Source organism: Zosterops lateralis (genome assembly GCF_965231275.1).
Source record: "Zosterops lateralis genome assembly, chromosome: 1".
NCBI lineage: Eukaryota > Metazoa > Chordata > Aves > Passeriformes > Zosteropidae > Zosterops > Zosterops lateralis.
In genome coordinates, this window is record NC_139762.1 from 118,283,303 (window position 1) to 118,302,354 (window position 19,052).

The 19,052-nt window shown below is 37.9% G+C and overlaps 1 protein-coding gene across 1 annotated transcript in view; it reads right to left on the reverse strand.

Moving 5' to 3' along the window:
• Positions 1-19,052, reverse strand: part of ARFGEF1 (ARF guanine nucleotide exchange factor 1) — an 86,569-nt gene that overhangs the window by 33,286 nt on the left and 34,231 nt on the right. Inside the window, exons 5-14 of the mRNA XM_083859934.1 lie at positions 14,833-15,012; positions 13,865-14,138; positions 13,248-13,361; positions 12,432-12,595; positions 11,224-11,357; positions 7,581-7,815; positions 3,498-3,597; positions 3,242-3,381; positions 3,032-3,140; positions 1,850-2,051 (exon numbers count right to left, since the gene is read on the reverse strand). Of these exons, the coding sequence (XP_083716060.1) occupies positions 1,850-2,051; positions 3,032-3,140; positions 3,242-3,381; positions 3,498-3,597; positions 7,581-7,815; positions 11,224-11,357; positions 12,432-12,595; positions 13,248-13,361; positions 13,865-14,138; positions 14,833-15,012 (1,652 nt within the window). The remainder of the gene's footprint in view (positions 1-1,849; positions 2,052-3,031; positions 3,141-3,241; positions 3,382-3,497; positions 3,598-7,580; positions 7,816-11,223; positions 11,358-12,431; positions 12,596-13,247; positions 13,362-13,864; positions 14,139-14,832; positions 15,013-19,052) is intronic.

Here is a 19,052-nt window from a genome sequence, read left to right on the forward strand (position 1 = left end):
CCACCTGACTGCAGCCACCTTTCAGGAGGCTGTAGAGAGTGACAAGGTCACCTCTGAGTCTCCTGTTTTCCAGGCTAAATAGCCCCAGCTCTCTCAGTTGTTCCGCACAGGGTTTGTGTCCCAAGCCCCTCACCAGCCTTGTTGTCTCCTCTCAAGAGTCTCCTTGTTGCGCTCAAGAGTCCTCCCTAAACTGAGGGCCCAGAACTGGACACAGCACTTGAGGTGTGGCCTCACCAGTGCCCAGGACAGGGGAAGAATGACCTCCCTGCTCCTGCTGGCCAGACCATTCCTGATCCAGGCCAGGATGCCATTGGCCCTCTTGGCCACCAGGGCACACAGCTGGCTCATGTTCAGCTGCTGTCACCAGCACCCCCAGGTCCCTTTCTGCCTGGGCACTGTCCAGCCTCACCAGCCCCAGCCCGTAACATTGCAGGGGGTTATTGTGGACAAAGTGCAGGACTTGGTACTTGGACTTATTAAACTTCATTCTACTGGACTCTGCCCATCCATCCACTGTTCAGAGCCTTCCTATCTTCCAACAGATCGACACACTCTCCCAGCTTAGTGTCGACTGCAAATTTACTGGTGAAAGACTCAATACCCTCATCCACGTTGTGAGTAAAAATATTGAACAGAGCTGGCCCCAGCACAGACTCCTGAGGGACATCACTGGTGACTGGCCACCAGCAGCACTGTTCACCATCACTCTCTGGGCCCAGCCAGTTCCTAACCCAGCAAAGAGTGCTCCTGTCCAAGCTGTGGGCTGCCAGCTTTTCCAGGAGTGTGATGTGAGAGACAGTGTCAAAGGCCTGGCTGAAGTCCAGACACCATCCACAGCCTTTCCTGCAACCATCAGGCAGGTCACCTGGTCATAAAAGGAGACCAGCATGGTCAGATGACCTACCCCTCCTAAACCCCTGCTGGCTGGCTCTGATGCCCTGGCCATCCTGTACATGCTGCATGATGACACTCAGTATAAACTGCTCCATTACCTGACTGGGTACTGGGGTCAGCCTAACTGGCCTGTAATTACCAAGGATGCTCCTTCCCACCCTTCTTGTGAATGTGTGTCACATTGGCTTCCAGTCATCTGGAACCTCACCAGTGAGCCAGGACTGTTGGTAAATGATGGAGAGTGGCTCCACAAGCTCATCTGCCAGTTCCCTCATCACCCTGGGATGGATCCCATCTGGGCCCATAGATTTCTAAGCATCCAAGTGGCTCAAAATGGAACCATATGATAACACAGAACCAGGAAACCGAAAGAAACTGAAGCCCTAAAGGACTAAGGCATATTTGTGCAGGGTCCGAGAACTATATGAAAGGAAACTTTCAGTTTTGCATAGAATCGACCTCACTGAGGAGATTAAGGTGATGAAGATTAAATCATATGGAAGATTCATGTCAGACTGCACTGAGAAATTACACTGTCCTTCAGTTCTAATTATGACAAGTTAATTAATCACAAGGACTCATCAGCATAAGCATATAGGCAATTTCACCGGAAATATGTACATTAAAATGGGTCATACGTAAATGATCACAAGTTCAATGTTCTTTTTATCCAAATATAAAAACCTTATTTTTAGACAAGCAGGTCTGGAGAAAAAAGAACAAACATTCAGAGTACTCATCTTCTAGCTGTGAGGAATTAGGTTAACACAAAACACTGTTGACAGGCTCCAAAGGGGACACCATTCAGCACTCTTTCACCAGAGGAAGTGCTGTTACATCCAGAGTTTTTTTCCTAACACAAGATGAGTATCTATGAGGAGAAGGAAGAAAAACCCAGGAATCTTCATAGCTCCAAAAGAATCCACCCTCCCATGGGTGATAAAAGGGCACTCACAAGTCAATTCCTTGTTCTATTATTTCCTTTTGCTGCTTTAGGACTTCAAACTGCTCTGGGTTGTCAGTGCCAGACATCTGTGTGCTGTAACTGCCAATTCCTGATGAAGCAGTAGAATCCAAAGAATTTAAGCTTCCATATCTGTTAATTGTCTCAGGGTGTTTGGTTTCACTGCTGTCCTGTTCTGTGGGTTTTTCTTGGCCTATAAATTGGAAATGGTTACATATATCCAAAATACATACAGTGAAAAGAAATAAAAATCACATGTCAAATCCTCAATGCAGACTTCTAAAACTCAGGGTTATCTTCAATTATGTATTTATTTTATTTATATATATTCTGCTTTTAATTTGGTTGGGGAAGTAAATAATATTTTAAAAATCACTACAACATATCAAGGAGAATTCTTTCAGTTGATCACATACTGAAATTTAAGTCTTAAATTAAAACTAAAATTTCAGATACTTAGGGGAAAAACTCCAACACCTCAAAAAACCAACTACAGCTTTTATATTTTATTTTCAAATCCAGTGAGACTTTTAACCTGGAGAAACTTTTCTAAGTTTCTGAAGCACATTGTCTAATAGAATTTAGGCATGCCAAGGAGCTGGTGCTCTCAGTTCACAAAGACAGCCATGCTAACCACTCCTAGGAAATTTACTACTTCATCTACCAAATTTAAGTGCTTAATCTGAAAATTCTGGCATAACCTTAGGTTGGATGAAAACAAGATTAAAACAAGTAATTATTTAGTTACTTCATGGCTTACAAATTTCTACAGCTGTAAAATGTGTAAGTAAATATTCAGCAAATGAGTAATTTTTAAAGGAATCAGTAAATAGGTAAAAATATGCCCACTGTTCAGCTTGCTTTAGCAGTTATTTAATCAATATGAAATTGTATAAAATTAGGGGAGCTTCAAAGAAATTTTGAGACACTTTTAAAATCAAAAATACAGAAAATAACAGGATTTAGACATTTTCAGTTCAGTAGCGTTCTAGAAATTCACACAATTAGGAAAAGACAACTAAGACAACTTGTTTAAATGACACCAAACTTACCAATATTTCTTCCAAAGGAAAAATAGTCTGGACATTAACAGCATCTAAACACTGAAAGAACACACTCAAGTCCTGCAGCACCTCATTACTAAAGCCAGAAGAAACACATCATATGTCTTACCAAGGGTTGTCTGGGAATTGGGATTTACATATTGATCCTTACTCCACTCCACCATGCATTTCAAGATCGATACTAAGCATTCCAATCCTTTTTTTCTCAAACTTAATTCCTAGAAAAGATTTCATAAGCAATTAATTAGTGGACTGGAGAGTTTAATCTCAACCTATGCCAAGAAACATGAAACTTCATAAAGTTTGGTGCAATTTTTACCTGAACATTGGACATGCCAAGTTCTTGGCTACCCCTTCCTTGAGCAATCTTTGATAAGTCGTTAACCAGCCTTTCAAATATATTTGCTGCATTTAAATCACAATCATAGTTCACGTAGATGTCCACCACACTCTGAGCATCTATAAATAAAGTGACATTGTCAATCTTGGAACAAAAACTAGGTTTAATGAAAGGCAACTATAGTTTTATTCTTTAAGATAAAAAAGAAAATCTAGAACACAACAGTCCTTAATACCTGCACATATCCTTGTCAGCGTTTGTATAACCATCCACTTATGATCAAATGAGCTAGTAGAAGTTTCCAAGATATACAGGAAAATTTCTTTGAAGAAAACCTAAAAAAATATTCCAAGAAGAGGGAGGAAAAAAAATATTACAAGAACAGTCACTAACTTTGATGGTCAAAATTCTGACATAATTCTGAAAACAGCACTTTAGAAGTACAGGAAATAATGAAAAGGCAAAAAAAAAAAGGAGGAAAGGAAGAAATACAACTTACAACTGAACCATGCAAATTAGGAATTTGAATTATTTACTTATGTGCTTCTGCAGTGTTATCCAGGTTTATTTTTTTGACCATTCAAAAGGAGAATAATTGGGAATAATGTCAAATCGTGAAAGACAATTCCGCCTAACAAGAATCTAAACTGCTGTTAAGAGCTCATTTGGGATTTTGAAAGTAGAGGTATTACCTCCTGACCAAAATACTTTATCTACAACATGATGACATTATGGCACCAACATAACAAACAGCTACTTATGCAAATTTGAAGTAGTGGACCTTCATTAGAAGGGAAACATTTTGACACAAAAGAATCACTCTACAGTATTAGATTATTATTGGAAGACGGGTACCAGTCAGGCACAGCATGCAGCAACTCCATTAACAGGAAAGATACTCTTCACTAGAATACAGGTAAGTTTGCCCAAAATCATTTTAGCACAAATGCTGTAATTTGGAACAGAAACAATTTCATCCCCTCCCAAATAGTTCCTCAACGGATTCATCAGCACCACAGGCTGACTAATTCAGCCAAGCTTGCTTAACAGCTAAACCAAGGCTTCTTCCCACTTCTTCCCTGAGCAGTGGCAACTGTAATAGCACCTGAACTCAAAACTGAACTGCTACAGGCTATTACATCACCTTCCTGAACTTCTGAGCCCTCAGCTCTTCACAGCCACTTGCGGCTTCAAAACCCACAACTCAGTTCTACTAGAGGCCTGCTGAGAGTCTCAAGCCGCTCAACTTCTCCAATAGCATCACACAAATATCCAAAAATATAACTACCCTTGTTTTCAATATTGACTGTTCCTTCATAGCACAGAATTTTTACAGAGATTTTTATGCTATTAGCCAGGTAGAGAAAAACATAAGGCTGCTTCCACTTTAAGCCATACATGTGGGGAAAAACAGCAACACTGACTTTTAGGCAACTTTGGTGGTAAGCTATTTCCTCGAGCAAAATGTGCTAACAATAGTTACATTTTATTGATGTCTTTAGAGACATAGAGGCACACAGCTCAATACCAGCTGTCTTAATAGTGAAAGCATCCCTATGAAATCTAAGGAGTTCAACATGTAACAATTCAAAGACTTGCATGTGCTTAACATACTGAAGTGTACTAGACTGATTTTAGCCACAATTTTAGGTAATCAGAGAAAGACAAAAATTTAATACATGTCACACTGTGAGTGACCTTCAGTGACACATTTGGTGTTTTCTGATTTTTTATCGAAAGACACTAATTTTATGTATTCTCTGGAACCAGCAAAAGTATTTCTTTTCTGGTAGAAAATTTAAAAAAGAAGTCACTAATGAAGCAGATAAAAAGGTTTCAGGGACAAAAACTAAACTCAAATCCAAGCTAGAAGAGAAAATAGCTGGAAGCTTTGCATACTATCAAGGCACTTCAGATCTTTATGCCTCTGAGACTAAGCTGACTTCTTGCTTGTGGTGTCACCTATGGACAAGCATATCCTGGAATTAAGAACTTCTAAAAACCAAAGTTATGGTTTACCTTTCAGCTATTTTAAAATGCTATTTATCACTACATAACTTATTGCAATTCACATCACAGAGTTGAGACTTTGGTCCTAATATACTGGAAAACTAAATCAGAAAAGAGCTGTTTATTATGTTTGGTCAACTAAAATATGAGTTTTAGAGTATTCACAGTTATGAAAGGCAGTAGTGGTAGGTACAGCTAAATGACACCCCAACTCCTCTGATATCTAGGATTTAATTTGCTGCAAATATATTCATTAACCCATTCAGAATTACTGTTAAAATACAACTGAGGTACAACTCAAACTATTTTACTATCAGAGGGCAGTGTTAGCTAAATATGTATGTCAACAGGCCATGGGAGGGTCACTTTCAACAGAATCTGGAACTATTCTTTTGAAACATGCCAGAAAATTCTCACACAGATGAAAAATGCAGCCTCAATCCCAAAATATATAGATTTTGCATATTATAAATCAGAGCATATGGCTCTCCGTATTGCTCCAAGACACAAACTGCATGTGAAGTTATCTACATGTCTACCCACATCTTCAGAATAACCTTTAAGATCAGTAGCTGAAATAAGAATTCTTAGCTTACAATCAGGAAAAAGAAAGAAGTTTCTAGAAACTGCTGTATCCCCTACTTTGTAATAGATGGGTACTTCAGCAGCATCAAGTTTCTGAGTTTCTTATTCACAAGGAGGAAATGCAGCCCTGATATGTGGTGATGGTCCTAATTTAGCATACTCTAGAACCTGCTACAATACTGTAGGGCATCCTATATACAGCTTGCCTCATATGTCTTAATTTTCTGTTAGGGATTTGTGAAAGGCTGGCAGTGACGGAAACCTATCAATTTTCTGTCAGAGAAGCTGACTGCAATGCATTCACCACCTACACGCTGACTCGTCAGCTCTCCAAACACAGCAAGTCCAACACTTTCTGGGAGGCAAGGCAGTGGCTCCACCCAGTCTGTGTGATGTGCCAAACACTGCACACTCACTACAGTCTTGTTCAGCACACAGTTGGCCCTGAAACTTTTCAAAATGCATCAAGACACATCCAATCATTTCTATCCAATCTATGCTCAAACATGTACTGGAAATTTTACTGGTTTTTTTACCCCAAAGAAGTATCAAACTAACCTGGTAAATGATCAAAACACAATTATTTTATGACATGCTACCGTCAAAATGAGGTTCTTCCTTCAAAGTTGCCATAACACACCAACTTGTAAAATGACATCCACAGATGAAGATACCCCTGAATTCAAGGTCCTTATAACAGCAAGATTTATCAGTATTTCTAAGCATCTCTTCACATACTCAAGCTCCACATGGATAAGGCAATCTGTTGGCTTCAGTATTCACACCTGACTCCTCAAACAAAAAATTACTAAAATAAACAGCAGGGACACAACTACATACAGTACCACTTCATTCACCACAGAATTAAGATCTGTAACACGGGACAGCACAAGAGGATATCCATGTGGTTGAACAGAACAGAGTTGTTCTGAGAAGCTGCTTGTATCTTATGGACAAAGAGCTGATCTCAGGAACAAACTCTCCCCATACAGAGTTACAGAACATTCTGAGTTGGATGGGATCTGCAAGGATCATTGAGTCCAACTCTTAAGTGAATGGCCTATATGAAGATACATCTTCCTTTTCCCTATGACTTAGAACTGACCCACTGAAAATTCACAATGCCTGCCAGGACTCAGAGAATTTATTGCAAAGAATATGGACTTATCTCCACTTATAGTCCAAAGAGTTAAACTGTGTGCACACCTTTAGAAGAAGTGAGATCACCTTATTCAGAGCATATATTGACAGAAGTCCTGATAAGCAAAGGGAAGTGGTTACAATAATGGAATAGCTGGGATTTCCCTAGAGAAAGAAACCTGTTCAAGTGATCTCAAAGAGAATCCATAATGTTTTTCACGTCATTAGTTTTTATTCTAAAAATCTTTTGCAAAACCATATATTACACAGTCTTTTCCTGAGTGCATTCATTTTCTTAATTTATAATATGCAGTGCTGGGCTAAGCTTTCTAAAGCACAATTTGAACATAATTTGAGCTTAGCCACAAACCTACCCAATTCTGAGTTTCAGCAACACTCTGTGATAGTACCATGCCACACCCAGCAGAAAACTTCAAAATAAGGAAAATCTGGCAAGTCTTACACAAAAGCTGTGAGTCACTAAGGAAAACAAATTTATTTAAGCAAGACCAAGCTACACAAATATAAACAAATGTTCACGTAACATCACCCACACTTTTAATTAGAAATTAATGTAACATACCTCAATCTGCATCTTTAGATGAGTCTTAAAGTTTGACAGGAGGGTAAGAAATATGGAAAGTGAAAGTTCAAAAACTTCTGGAACTGATGAGACTCCATTTTTTGACAGTGCAACACAGAGGTACTGCTTTATAGCATTAATGAACATCTCATTTGTCCTGAAGACTGGTCCTGCATTTTGCAGAATGGACAGAAGCAACTGCAATGAAAGAATCTTCGATCGCAGTTCATGAGATCTAGAACAAAACAATGCAGCACATCAGCTCAAGTCATAAAAAAATAAAAAAAACATTCTCTTGAAAAGTCAATACAAACCACAATGATTTTGCAAGTGGAATGTTAATGAGAGAAACTCAAATTTGACAACCAGTTGCAGAAAGGGTCATAAAAAGATGTTGGGTCTTTTTTTTTTTTTTTAAATTGTTCATTTTTCAACCAAGAATGCAAGGCAAGACCTTTTCCAGAAAAGAAAAAACTACTGTTGAACCACTCTTCTGCACCACAGAACAGCAGCAACAAAAGGCAATGTTGCCCTTTTAGCCAGAGGATGAAGGAGCACTCTTTCCTGTTAACAGAGATTTGGAAGATCCCATCTAAAATCTAGTCCATCTACCAAACCTTGACTAGTAAAAGATGGAAATTCCTTCTCCTCCTCTATTTCCACCAGCATGGAAAGAGAGTTGAAGGACTATAAACACCATGCTTCTGCCAACACTGACATCTCTTTTCTCAAATGCAGCACTAATCAGTCACTGGGCACAGCCCATTCTGAGAGCAGGTAAGAAACAAACATGTCTATTTTAAGCATGGCAGTCACCAAGTCAGGCAACTGCAGTGTTGTCAAGTGCTCCACAGTAACATTCTTATAGACTCAAGTAAACTAGAATTCATGTCACAACAGTGCTACTATTTCTGCTCTAAAAACCTCAAAACAACAAACACAACAAAACAGCCAAAAACCCCTCAAACTGCACACAAAAAAAGCATAAAGGAAATCTGCACCTATTAAAATCCAATGTAATAAATAGCATTCCAGGTGAAACCATTCTCTCCTAAGACTCCTGATAATTTCAAAAAAGGCTGTATCTCTTCTGAAGAGCAGGTATAGACACAATTGGCTTCCCCAACAGGACAGTCCACAGCTTTAGTTAAACAAGCACCCTGACAGAGGACAGTTAAAAAACACAGGGAACAGTGACAGGAAATTTTTCATCCACTATAGCCCAGACACAGTAAGGAGTGCTTCAAGCCAATCTGTGACACACAGACACACAGATATAGCTGGATATTTGCTATATATTGCAAATATATGAGCCTAATTAAAAACAAACAAACAAAAAGGTAATTCTAGTCTAGGTAAAATCAAAAATGCTAATTAATATTAAGTATGTTGCAAATAAACTCAATTATTTCTGCCCAACAAAGTGGGATGGGGAAATCAATCTGCAAACGTTTCAAACGCTCAAAATGTAATTCCAACAGTAGACTCGTTTTCTGAAGATGCTTTTAAGAAGAAAACAGCCAGTCAAACTGAGTAAGAAATTTGTCCCTCACATTTCTCCTAATGTGCTACAGGTTAAAGTCAATCCAAAACTTTCTCTGTAAGAGTTCTTCAGGAAAACTGGCACTGATGCTGGCACTGCATGGAAGCTGAGTAACAATCTCCTTTGATGCAAAAGGCTTGATTTTGTATCCCATGGTACCATGGAATGAGGTGTGCAGATAGTGCATGACCAGATCATACTTTGCTATGGAATGTAAGAATTTAAATATGAAGAGAATCAGTCATAAATAAAATATTAAATATTGCCTACTTCCAGCAAGTGTCAGCTCCCACCTGAAATCCTGACATGCTGACCTCAACAATTTTGTATGATGTACAAAGCCCACTTAATTTAGAACAGGTTTAAGGTAAAAACAAAAACCAGCAAGAAAAACCTTCAAGCTATATTATTTTATTCCAGAGAAAAGAGAAACAAGGACATTAACCAGGTTCCCAGAAAACAAAATACTGATCTTAACTCCCAGCCTTGTGATTTTAAGGTACAGCTTCAAGTTCTGTATTTTCATTACAGACTTCATAACAAATTTCACTGAAAATAAGATTTTTAAAGAGGCAGATAAGACTCTTGAAATGCCATAGATATCCAAGCCTCCTCTTCCAATTACAGCATGTTTGCAACAGTTCAAAAAGCCACCAATGACTCAGAACCATTGATAAATTCTAGGCACCTCTCCAAATATGGGCTATCTTCAAATGTCTTTGCAATGAATTTTTGTTGCCCTAAATGCCTTTTTTTTTTACAGATTTATTTTGTATGAAGAGATTCACCGGCTCTAATATGAATGTCAAGGACTCCATGAATTCAGATAAGATTCTCCAAGTGCCTCAATAGCTATTACTACTTTTACAAAGGGAGTTAATCCACTACAGACTTTAATGAATGGACAGCTTTAGTCTCTGAGTACTAACTAAAACCACAGGATTTTCATAGCATTTCCTGGAAGACAATTCCCAGAAATAGTGAGAAAAACCCTCGTGCCTCAGTCTTCATTCTCTCATGTCCTGACTTTCCAAAGTACATTGCTAGATAATTTAAAAACATTTATAGACTAAACCTTCAAACCCTTTTGACTACATCATATCTTTTCAGCTTATTAAATCCCACTACATCACAGATTAAACTAAACTGTCTTAAAGTTACCTCCTTTAAAAGCTAGACTCGGAACAGTAAAGCTGATTTTATTTTGAAGAATACCATGCCCTTTACTGTCATCTGAAATCATACTACACCTTCAATTTGATCTCTTAACACTCCTTAGAACAAAAAAGCACTCCTCTTGAAAATTATCAGCAATTGTTCCTAATGTGCAATTAAATGTCCATAAATTATACGTGTATAAATCAGAAAGATCAGAAAGCAAACCTTTCTGCTGACCCTCAAATTTAATAAAGGCATCCATCTATAGAGGAGAATCTATATTTGCTTTACAGCAATTCTATAAACGCGACTGAAGACATGGTATCTTCAGTCAGAAGAAACAGCCAAATAAAATCTGTTATGGAACATTTGTGTTTTAAGTAGGCTGACAGAAGTGTCCAACCTGAACAAAAGAATGCATCATGAATTTATCATGACCAGTTATCCTCCACGTAAGGAGCTTATATGAAGATGAAGTAGAGCTGAGGATGTGTACTGGACACACGAATGTGCTGGTTTCAGGTGGTGTAGAGTTAATTTTCTTCCCAGTGGCCAGTACAGAGCTATGTTTTGGATGGAGAGCAATATGCACAAGATGAAAGAAATTATGGGGCACAACCAGCAATGGTTACAAACCTAGAAGGTGCCAAAAGCAGAGCAATATGAGCAAGACCAGAAATACCTGATCATCTTCTACACAAACTCTTTTCAAAGGCACTATAAGCAGCAACTAGGAAGAACATGTTGTACTTATAAAAGGATAGGCGTTAAGAAACTTCTGAGTTTAACACAAAAGATGCATTAAAACATAAAAGCACCTATCCAAAGTTTCTATGTTCTCTTCACCATACCATTAGTTTCCCAGTAACAGAACTCACAGAATTATTTAAATAATTATTTTTGTTGTTAAATTCATTAGGAAAACTTTAAAATTCTACTTACTTTGGATCCGGTGGTCCATCTGACAGGGGCTTCATGGAGAGTTTACACAGTGACCTGAATACAAGGAAGGCATCCTTTTGTAAAATGTGGGAAAACTTAGCACCAGGGGTAGGTCCTGAAGAATTTCCAGATTCCTAAGGAAGTTAACATATTTCAGTATTCCATTTTGCATTAGCAGGGTGCGTAGGGAAATCCCCACCTCTGAGCAATAAGAAGTTAATATATTATACAAATTTAACCAATTCACTTTAGCTTTATGGTCTCAAGACTAAAATGCAACATTCTGCAGTCCAGTTGAAATGAAAGTCACTACTAAAAATTGCCTACTCAGTAAGAAGTTAGAATTAATTAAAGAGTGTCATGAAATTAGGTAGGTCAAGTTTAAATAGGGTAATTTGCAGCAAATTGCTGCCAGGCAATTTCAGTAGATAACTAATTTAAAAAGACCCAAACACCTGACATTTTAATAGATCATGAATAAGTTACCTATCTACTGCCAGATAAATTTGATAAAATTTCTACGGTAAAATAAACACCTCTATTACTAAGTTCTTGCAATTCTGTATTATTGTTCTATACATAAGCAACATGTTTAATGTTGTCTTCTATTTGTATGGCCTATGTGAATAAATTTTTGAACTTAAAATTATTATTCTCAAACTTGTTAATACACTTTGAGAGCAGACATACTTGGTCAGCTGACAAGTGTATAGACGTCCCATAAAAGAGAGAGAGAATATTTTTACATCTATTTTGTTAACGAAAATCAAATAATCTCAGACATGGAACTTGATCTAAAATCACTGCATTAAGATCAGCTTAAAATTTCTATTTATTGTTTGAAAAGAGCATACTAAAATTACACAGGCATGTGTATAATTGGCTCTATGCTTCACTAAGTATACTGAGTAATAGTTTAACAGTTTCTCAGGAGCACTTCACAAAACAGGAAATTGAGTTCTCTTCAACAGTGAAGTCCATGGGACAACTGAAAACACGCTGAGATAAAAAAACCATCAAACACAAAATTTATTCAGAAAAAATTCATTTGAATTGTGCACTGAAGTAGAGTAACATGACTTAATTCTTAAAATTCATCTCAGTAACCTGCGTTATGGAGTTATACTAATCACTCTGCACAAGCATTGGGCAACATTTAAAACATAATCATTTTTTTTCAGTATTTCCTAATTTCTATCTGCCTGTACCTGAGTATCGTTGGAAGAGACAGATAATCTGTCATCGGGTAAAGATGGTGTATAAGCAACAGAAATTGGAGTCCCTGGAATTCCATTTGCCTGAATGTTTTCACTGTCACTGCCATCCTCTAGTGATACAGTTGTGCCATCACCACCTGCAGTCCCTTCCACATCTATCAGAAAAGATGTAAAGATTATTTAACAAATGTTACATGAGATTAAAAATTAAAAACAGCTTTTAAAACCAACATTTAAGTACTGAAAAAAAATCATAAAGAGGAGCTTAAGACAGAATTTACATGGCATTACAGAACTATAAGAATTGTAAATATTCTTAATTCTCATTAATGAAAATTACAGTAAGCAATTTACTTATAACTTCACATTGTCAGAGTCACCACTTTACCAAGTTTCCAAGAAGTATGGGACATCACTCACTAGTCTGATAAACAATTTACAAAAAAGTGAAAAATATAATGAGACACAGTGAGGCTACTACAGACAGGGACCCACATCTGAAGTGTTCATATAGAAACAAAATAAAATAATAATTAAAGAAACAAAACCAAAAAACCACTGAGAATTTGTATTTAAAAGAACATTAGTCTCCAATATAAAGAGTGTAAATCAATGTATGAAATCCTGTCCATTTTATTGTTAAATAATGGACAGCTAAAGTCCGACACCACAACTGTTTTCTTTAGCATGAAAGTCATAATTATGTGATGATAAATTTTAGTTAAATGTTTGAAAGTGATAAAATAATTCTTAAGGTCAAGAACCAGACTGCAGTTGCAATTGACTAGACAGATATGAATATAGTACCTCCAACTACTATGTTCACCATTTCCTGCACAATACTTTCTACAATTTCTTGTGCCTTCTCTTCACACTCATTGCTTTCACCATCATATGCTCCTCCATCAGCTTTAGAAAGATCTTTATAAAGAAAAACAAACACAAACAAGTATTAATGAGAAACTCAGAAATTAAGAAGGTATTTTGCTTGCAGTTAATATTTCAGAATAAATGCTTGGATGCTTCAAAAATAGGTATTTGCAGGATGTAAGAATTCCAGTGTTTAATCTGTAAATCGTAATTAATATACAGGCCTATGCCAACAAAACACATCAATTTTCTATCTTCACAGACATTGAAACACTGAAAACTTGCGAGTTTTGAGACATTATTCTCAAAAACTTTCACAGTATTACACAGAAGCAAAAAGGAATTTTTGATACAGATTCCTACAAAATGCAGGACTAAAGGATGCTCTTAATGGACAGTGGTAACAAGGACAAATGGGCATTTTGCATTAGACAACTTCTTGAAAACTTATGCCTGACTCGAGATTTCAGAGAGAAAAAAAAAGACAATCCTCAAGCCTTTCTTTTCACAGATCTTTTCCCTCCCTCCATCAAACAGAAATACACACTGATTACTTTCTGCTGCTGTGGCTTGGTCAGCTTCTGTCTGCTCATTTTCAGCACTAGAAATGTCAGATCCATTTTCTGCCTCAATATCTTCTTGGAGGTTCTTGTCCACATCATTTGTGCTGTGGTCAAGCTCTCTCTCATGGTCTTTGGACAGCTGATCAGCCTGTGCTGGAATATGTCTCAACTGAGGTGATTCAGGCTCATGATGGCTCACTGGAGACTGCTGGAGATGGTGTTGCTGTCTGTGTCTTTCTTTTTCCATCTGTTTGGCTTCCTGAAGCTACAAAAGCATTGCAAACACACAAGAAGTTCACTATCAAAATAAAACAATAAGATACATGCATTATTTTATAAAGATGACATCTCTATTGTTTCTGTTTACACAGTAACAGTTTAAGAAAATGCATCTTTGTTTAATTAACAATAACTTCAGTATCATAGGATAATCCATTCCAAGAGGGCTGCTTCCCAACTAGGCACACAGTTCATACATTCACTGTCAAAGAAGGGATGACCACACTGTGTAAACCATAGAACCAAGAGCTGTCTGCCTGCTCTATAAGGAAGCTCAGGGAGTAGATATGATAATAAACAAGGAGTGCTTGGAAAAATATCAAGGCAAACATTTTTTTGTGGTCCCTTGTTCTGGAGTCCCCAGCAAGGGAAGAACTTCTGCGACTTGTCTAACAGATTATGACAACAAGTAAAGCCAAACCAAAGCAAGATATCCTTTGAGGTAAATACATCTATTAAATATAGCAGACCACTATGTTTAAAAACTGTACACCACTCCCACACTCCTTATTTTCCACCTATTTCAGAGTACAAAACACAAGAAGAAAAACATCAGATACCAGATTTTTTCCCCAAAGTACCCAAGAAAAGCCAAAAAGCATTAATAATGATGAAACAAATCTCTCAAGCTGGTTTGCTTGCAAGAGGTAGTTTCTAGATAAAGATACTGAGATACTCACTGCTTGATTTTCCATACGTGCAAAAATGACATTCAGCATTTGTGTTAGAGTGGCCTTGGCTGTAGTTTGATTTATAAGATTTTTGCTTGCTAGGTAGATATTGTAACATGTTCTTACAGCCTGTAGTACTGTTCCTTCGTGGATTTCTATATGTTGAGACGTTACTGCAGTGAGCAAAGCCTAAATAAACATACACATATATACATTAATCAGTCAAAACTTTTATCAAACAAAAAGCCTGCAAATTAATAAATACCAAAACTGGATTACTCCTACAACATATCTAAATACGTATCTTGAACAGCAATTTAATTACACCTTCCCACATACTCTTGTAGCCATATTGGAAAATCATATTTACCAGTTATATTAAACTGAGTGTTTTTAATCAACAAATCTAAGAATTACATGTTTCATTGCAAGGAACAGCAAGAAATAACCAACGGAGCCATCAGAGAAGTAGATAATAGAAGTCACCTTCAAGTTTTCTAGACACCAAACAGGAACAGACTACCTGTTAAAGCCTAGAAGGGAAGCCAAAAGGTCCAAAAGTTGCTTTAGAAATAAATGTAAATGTGACAAAGACTGAGCATGAGATTATATAGCTATACTAAGACAACTGCCCTTCATTACAGCTTTTTTTTGGTAGATGCTAGAAAATTGTGTTGTCCCCTATGTAGAAATTCACTTGTTTCTTCTTATTTGTGCTAATATCGACTTCTCTTAAAAAAAAAAAAAAGGCGCATAAGCCTCTGAAAGATGAGATAACACAGAAGCAAGAAACAAATTATCTTTATGTGAGGCAGAGGCAGGCTGGATTAAAGGGCAGAAATAAAGGCAGATGAAACCTGAGGACAGGGTTTGAAAACATTGTCAGAGACATGTGTGAACAGTGGCAGGAAAGGGGAAGAGGCTGGTTTGCAACGGTTTACATTCATCACTGTAATCCAGTAGAAAGAATGAGGGAATTTTGAGCATGAAAAACTTTGACAGTTATCATTTAATGGGATGTTTAGGGTAATAAAGAAAGAACTGGAAGCACTAAAAAGCTCCTACTTGCACCAAGTGGAGAAACAGTACCCATCACTCACTCAAACCCCTTAAAAAGTAAAATCAGTCACTTGAAAACAAGCTGAACAAGTGGATCCCAGCAATAAACAGCTATTTTTTCCAAACCACTACCGTCTGGACCCAATATAGTACATATTTAGATTTAGTTATTATTTCTTTCACTTAGTTACAAATTGTACCACTGACACATGTACACACAGACACTTAATACACCAGTTTAAGAACCACCTACAGCTTTTCACTTGGAAGACATGGTCTCTTGCAGCCCAGCACTTAGGACACTAATGAAAGGTGCAGGGGGATCCAGTGTCTATCTGTGGTTCTAGTGATGTCATTCATAAAGTTAGTCGTTTTGTCACCTTCTCTCCCCTTAAATCTGGATGAGTAAGAAGCTGATATTTGAAAATTCAATATTAACTTCCATCTCAGTTCAGTGAAGTCTTACGAAGTCTTTTTCCCCCAATTTTTAATAATAGAAAGTAGAGCCAGCTAGTAGAGAAAAGTGACAAGGTTACAGATAGATTATGTGCTGTTTTGTTTTAATTGGCTTTAACAGCTTCAATTTCCTAAGTCTTTTTCAGTATGCCTGCTATAAATAGTAGAGCCTGTTCTTTTCACACCACCTTAATTAGAGGTGAGGAGGCAAAGAAATGCTTCAAACACACACTGAGACATACCTCCTTAATATATTAACCCAAATTCACTGAATAATATTTTCTGTGCAGCCTGAGGAACCAGTCTTTCTACAGGGCATCTCCCTGCTGATATCAAACTACACAAGAGTCTACAGAGCTCTTTGGGTTTCTTTCCTTCCCAGGCACTAGATATGAATCTTAATGACTACCATACACATATGCAAACTGATAAGCATTTTTAGCTTTCATCTCTTGCTAATATCTTCCATCTTCCTTACAATTTAGAATCATCCTCAGGCTATTATTCATCCTAACTTCACATCTCAGTGCCACTTCTCTTCCGCTAGTATGCCAATCCAGTAGAAATACAGGAACAAACGCAGGACAGGAAGTACTTTACAATTACTTTCTGAACATCCTTCCCTCTTGACAGCTTCCATTTAGGGCTCAATTTGATGATACATCCTGGACAACGTCACCTGATTCTCTATCATAGAATAGAATATCATTATCACAGTGGCATGACAGCTAACCCTGAGAAACCACATGTTATAATCAGGAGTGGCAATACTGCTCCTCTGAAACCCTTGTGAACTCACTCGTTAGAAAAATAAACCCTTCCTTTTTCAGTTTAGTACTTTTCTCCATGTTACCCCTCCCCTTACTCTGTGATCAAGCAACTACTATGTCCAACATGAGGAAGAAGAGAGGGGTGACAGATGAGCAGAGGATAATCACTTCAGCCCCCAGCGAAGCAGGATTACTCAAAATCTGAAACTGCTACATAACACGTCCTTCAGAGACAGAGTAACGAAAGTTCTGCCTTCCTCCCAGCCACACCCAATCTTACTTTGCCACAGGTCCAGAGCATGAAGCCACCTGTGCTATTTTAACAGCAACCCATCAATACAAGTAAAAATCATAGAAAACAAAAGCACCCTCAGGTGATTCTCTGGTGTTTAGTTTTGGGGTTTTGTTTGTTTTAAAAGTGATTTCAGTAAATGTAGACTATTGAATGCCTGCTAGAACAAAGGATGGAGTAAGGGAAACGTCTAGGAGCAAAGCCTGGACAGAAAAATGGCTCTCTGCAGAGGTCAGAACAACAAGCTCCTCTTATGGAGTCACAGCATTACACTGTTGCTCTTTTCTACTGTGTAAAACTCAAGGCTTTTTGCAATTGAGTTCCCACTCCTTTTGGTCACACTTAACTCATCTGTTTCCACAGTATCTTCATGTGAACTATGAAATAATGGAAAGGGAAAAAAAAAAAGCCTACACCTACTTTATTTACTCCTCCACTTTGCTGCTCTTTAGAAATAGAAGGAAACCTTTGAGAAAGGTTTCCACCTCATTCTTCTTCAGGTCCTTCCACAAAAGCTTTCTTTGTCACTGTCTTGGGTTGCAATGCAAGATGTAACCAGAGATCTGTATTCCATTACCATCTGTTAAGGCCAGGTAGGGCAGCGCTCTTTGTCTCTTCCATGAGCTATCCCTCATAACTTTGGGGGGTTATCTTCTGTTAATGGGCCAGCTGTTAAAACCAGGTGGAGCAGTGTTCTTTATCTCTTCCAAGACCCATCTTCCCTTGGGGAGATACCTTCTGTTAATGGGCCATTAACATTGCATGACTGATAAAATTACATCATCTCACTGTGAGATGCTCCTGCCAGTGGGAGGAGCCAAGCATTCCTACCTGGATAAAACCTGAGATTCAGAACACCAAGGCAGCCTGTTTCAACTGGATTCCCAGAGGAAGACTGGACCCATCTGCAGCACCACTGGACCTGCAGAGGAAAACTACAGCCTTCTACAGGATCATTGCTTCAACAGAACCACATCTGTCACTCCAGGAGAACTGCAGCCATGATTTTAACTGGACTGCTACTAATACCCTGACCAACAGGGTGTCAGGTTGTATTCTGACTCGGTAGTTTCTGGGGGGTTTTTGGGGTGTTTTTTTTTTTGTACTACTGCTTTTTTATTTTAATTTTCCTAGTAAAGAACTGTTATTCCTATTCCTGTATCTTTGCCTGAGAGCCCCTTACTTTCAAAATTATAATAATTCAGAAAGAGAGGGTTTACATCTTCAAGGGAGGCTCCTACCTTCTTTAGCAGACACCTGTCATTCTAAACCAAGACAGTCACAAAGCCTGCAAAAATACCAACAGCCAACAAGCCTTCCTTGTCCTGAAACTACTGGCTACCATCCTGACTGTGAGTCTGTTTCCTCATGCTCTCCCTCCAGTCCTTCACACTTACTGTTCTGTGTTTGGGAAAGACCCTAATGTTCTGTGCTGCCACCTACTTACTGTAAATAAAGCTTATTTATGTTTATAAACAACCACTGGATGGCTTTGGGAAAGGAGAAAAATCTCCAGGATAAATTCCTGAGTTAGATTATCATATCTTTGTCTGCCACCCACAGTATTTTTTCTTTTAGCCCAAAGCACGTTTGCCAAGTGAATTTTCTATTATTTACAACAAATGCATTAGAACAGTTCAGGAAGTATCATG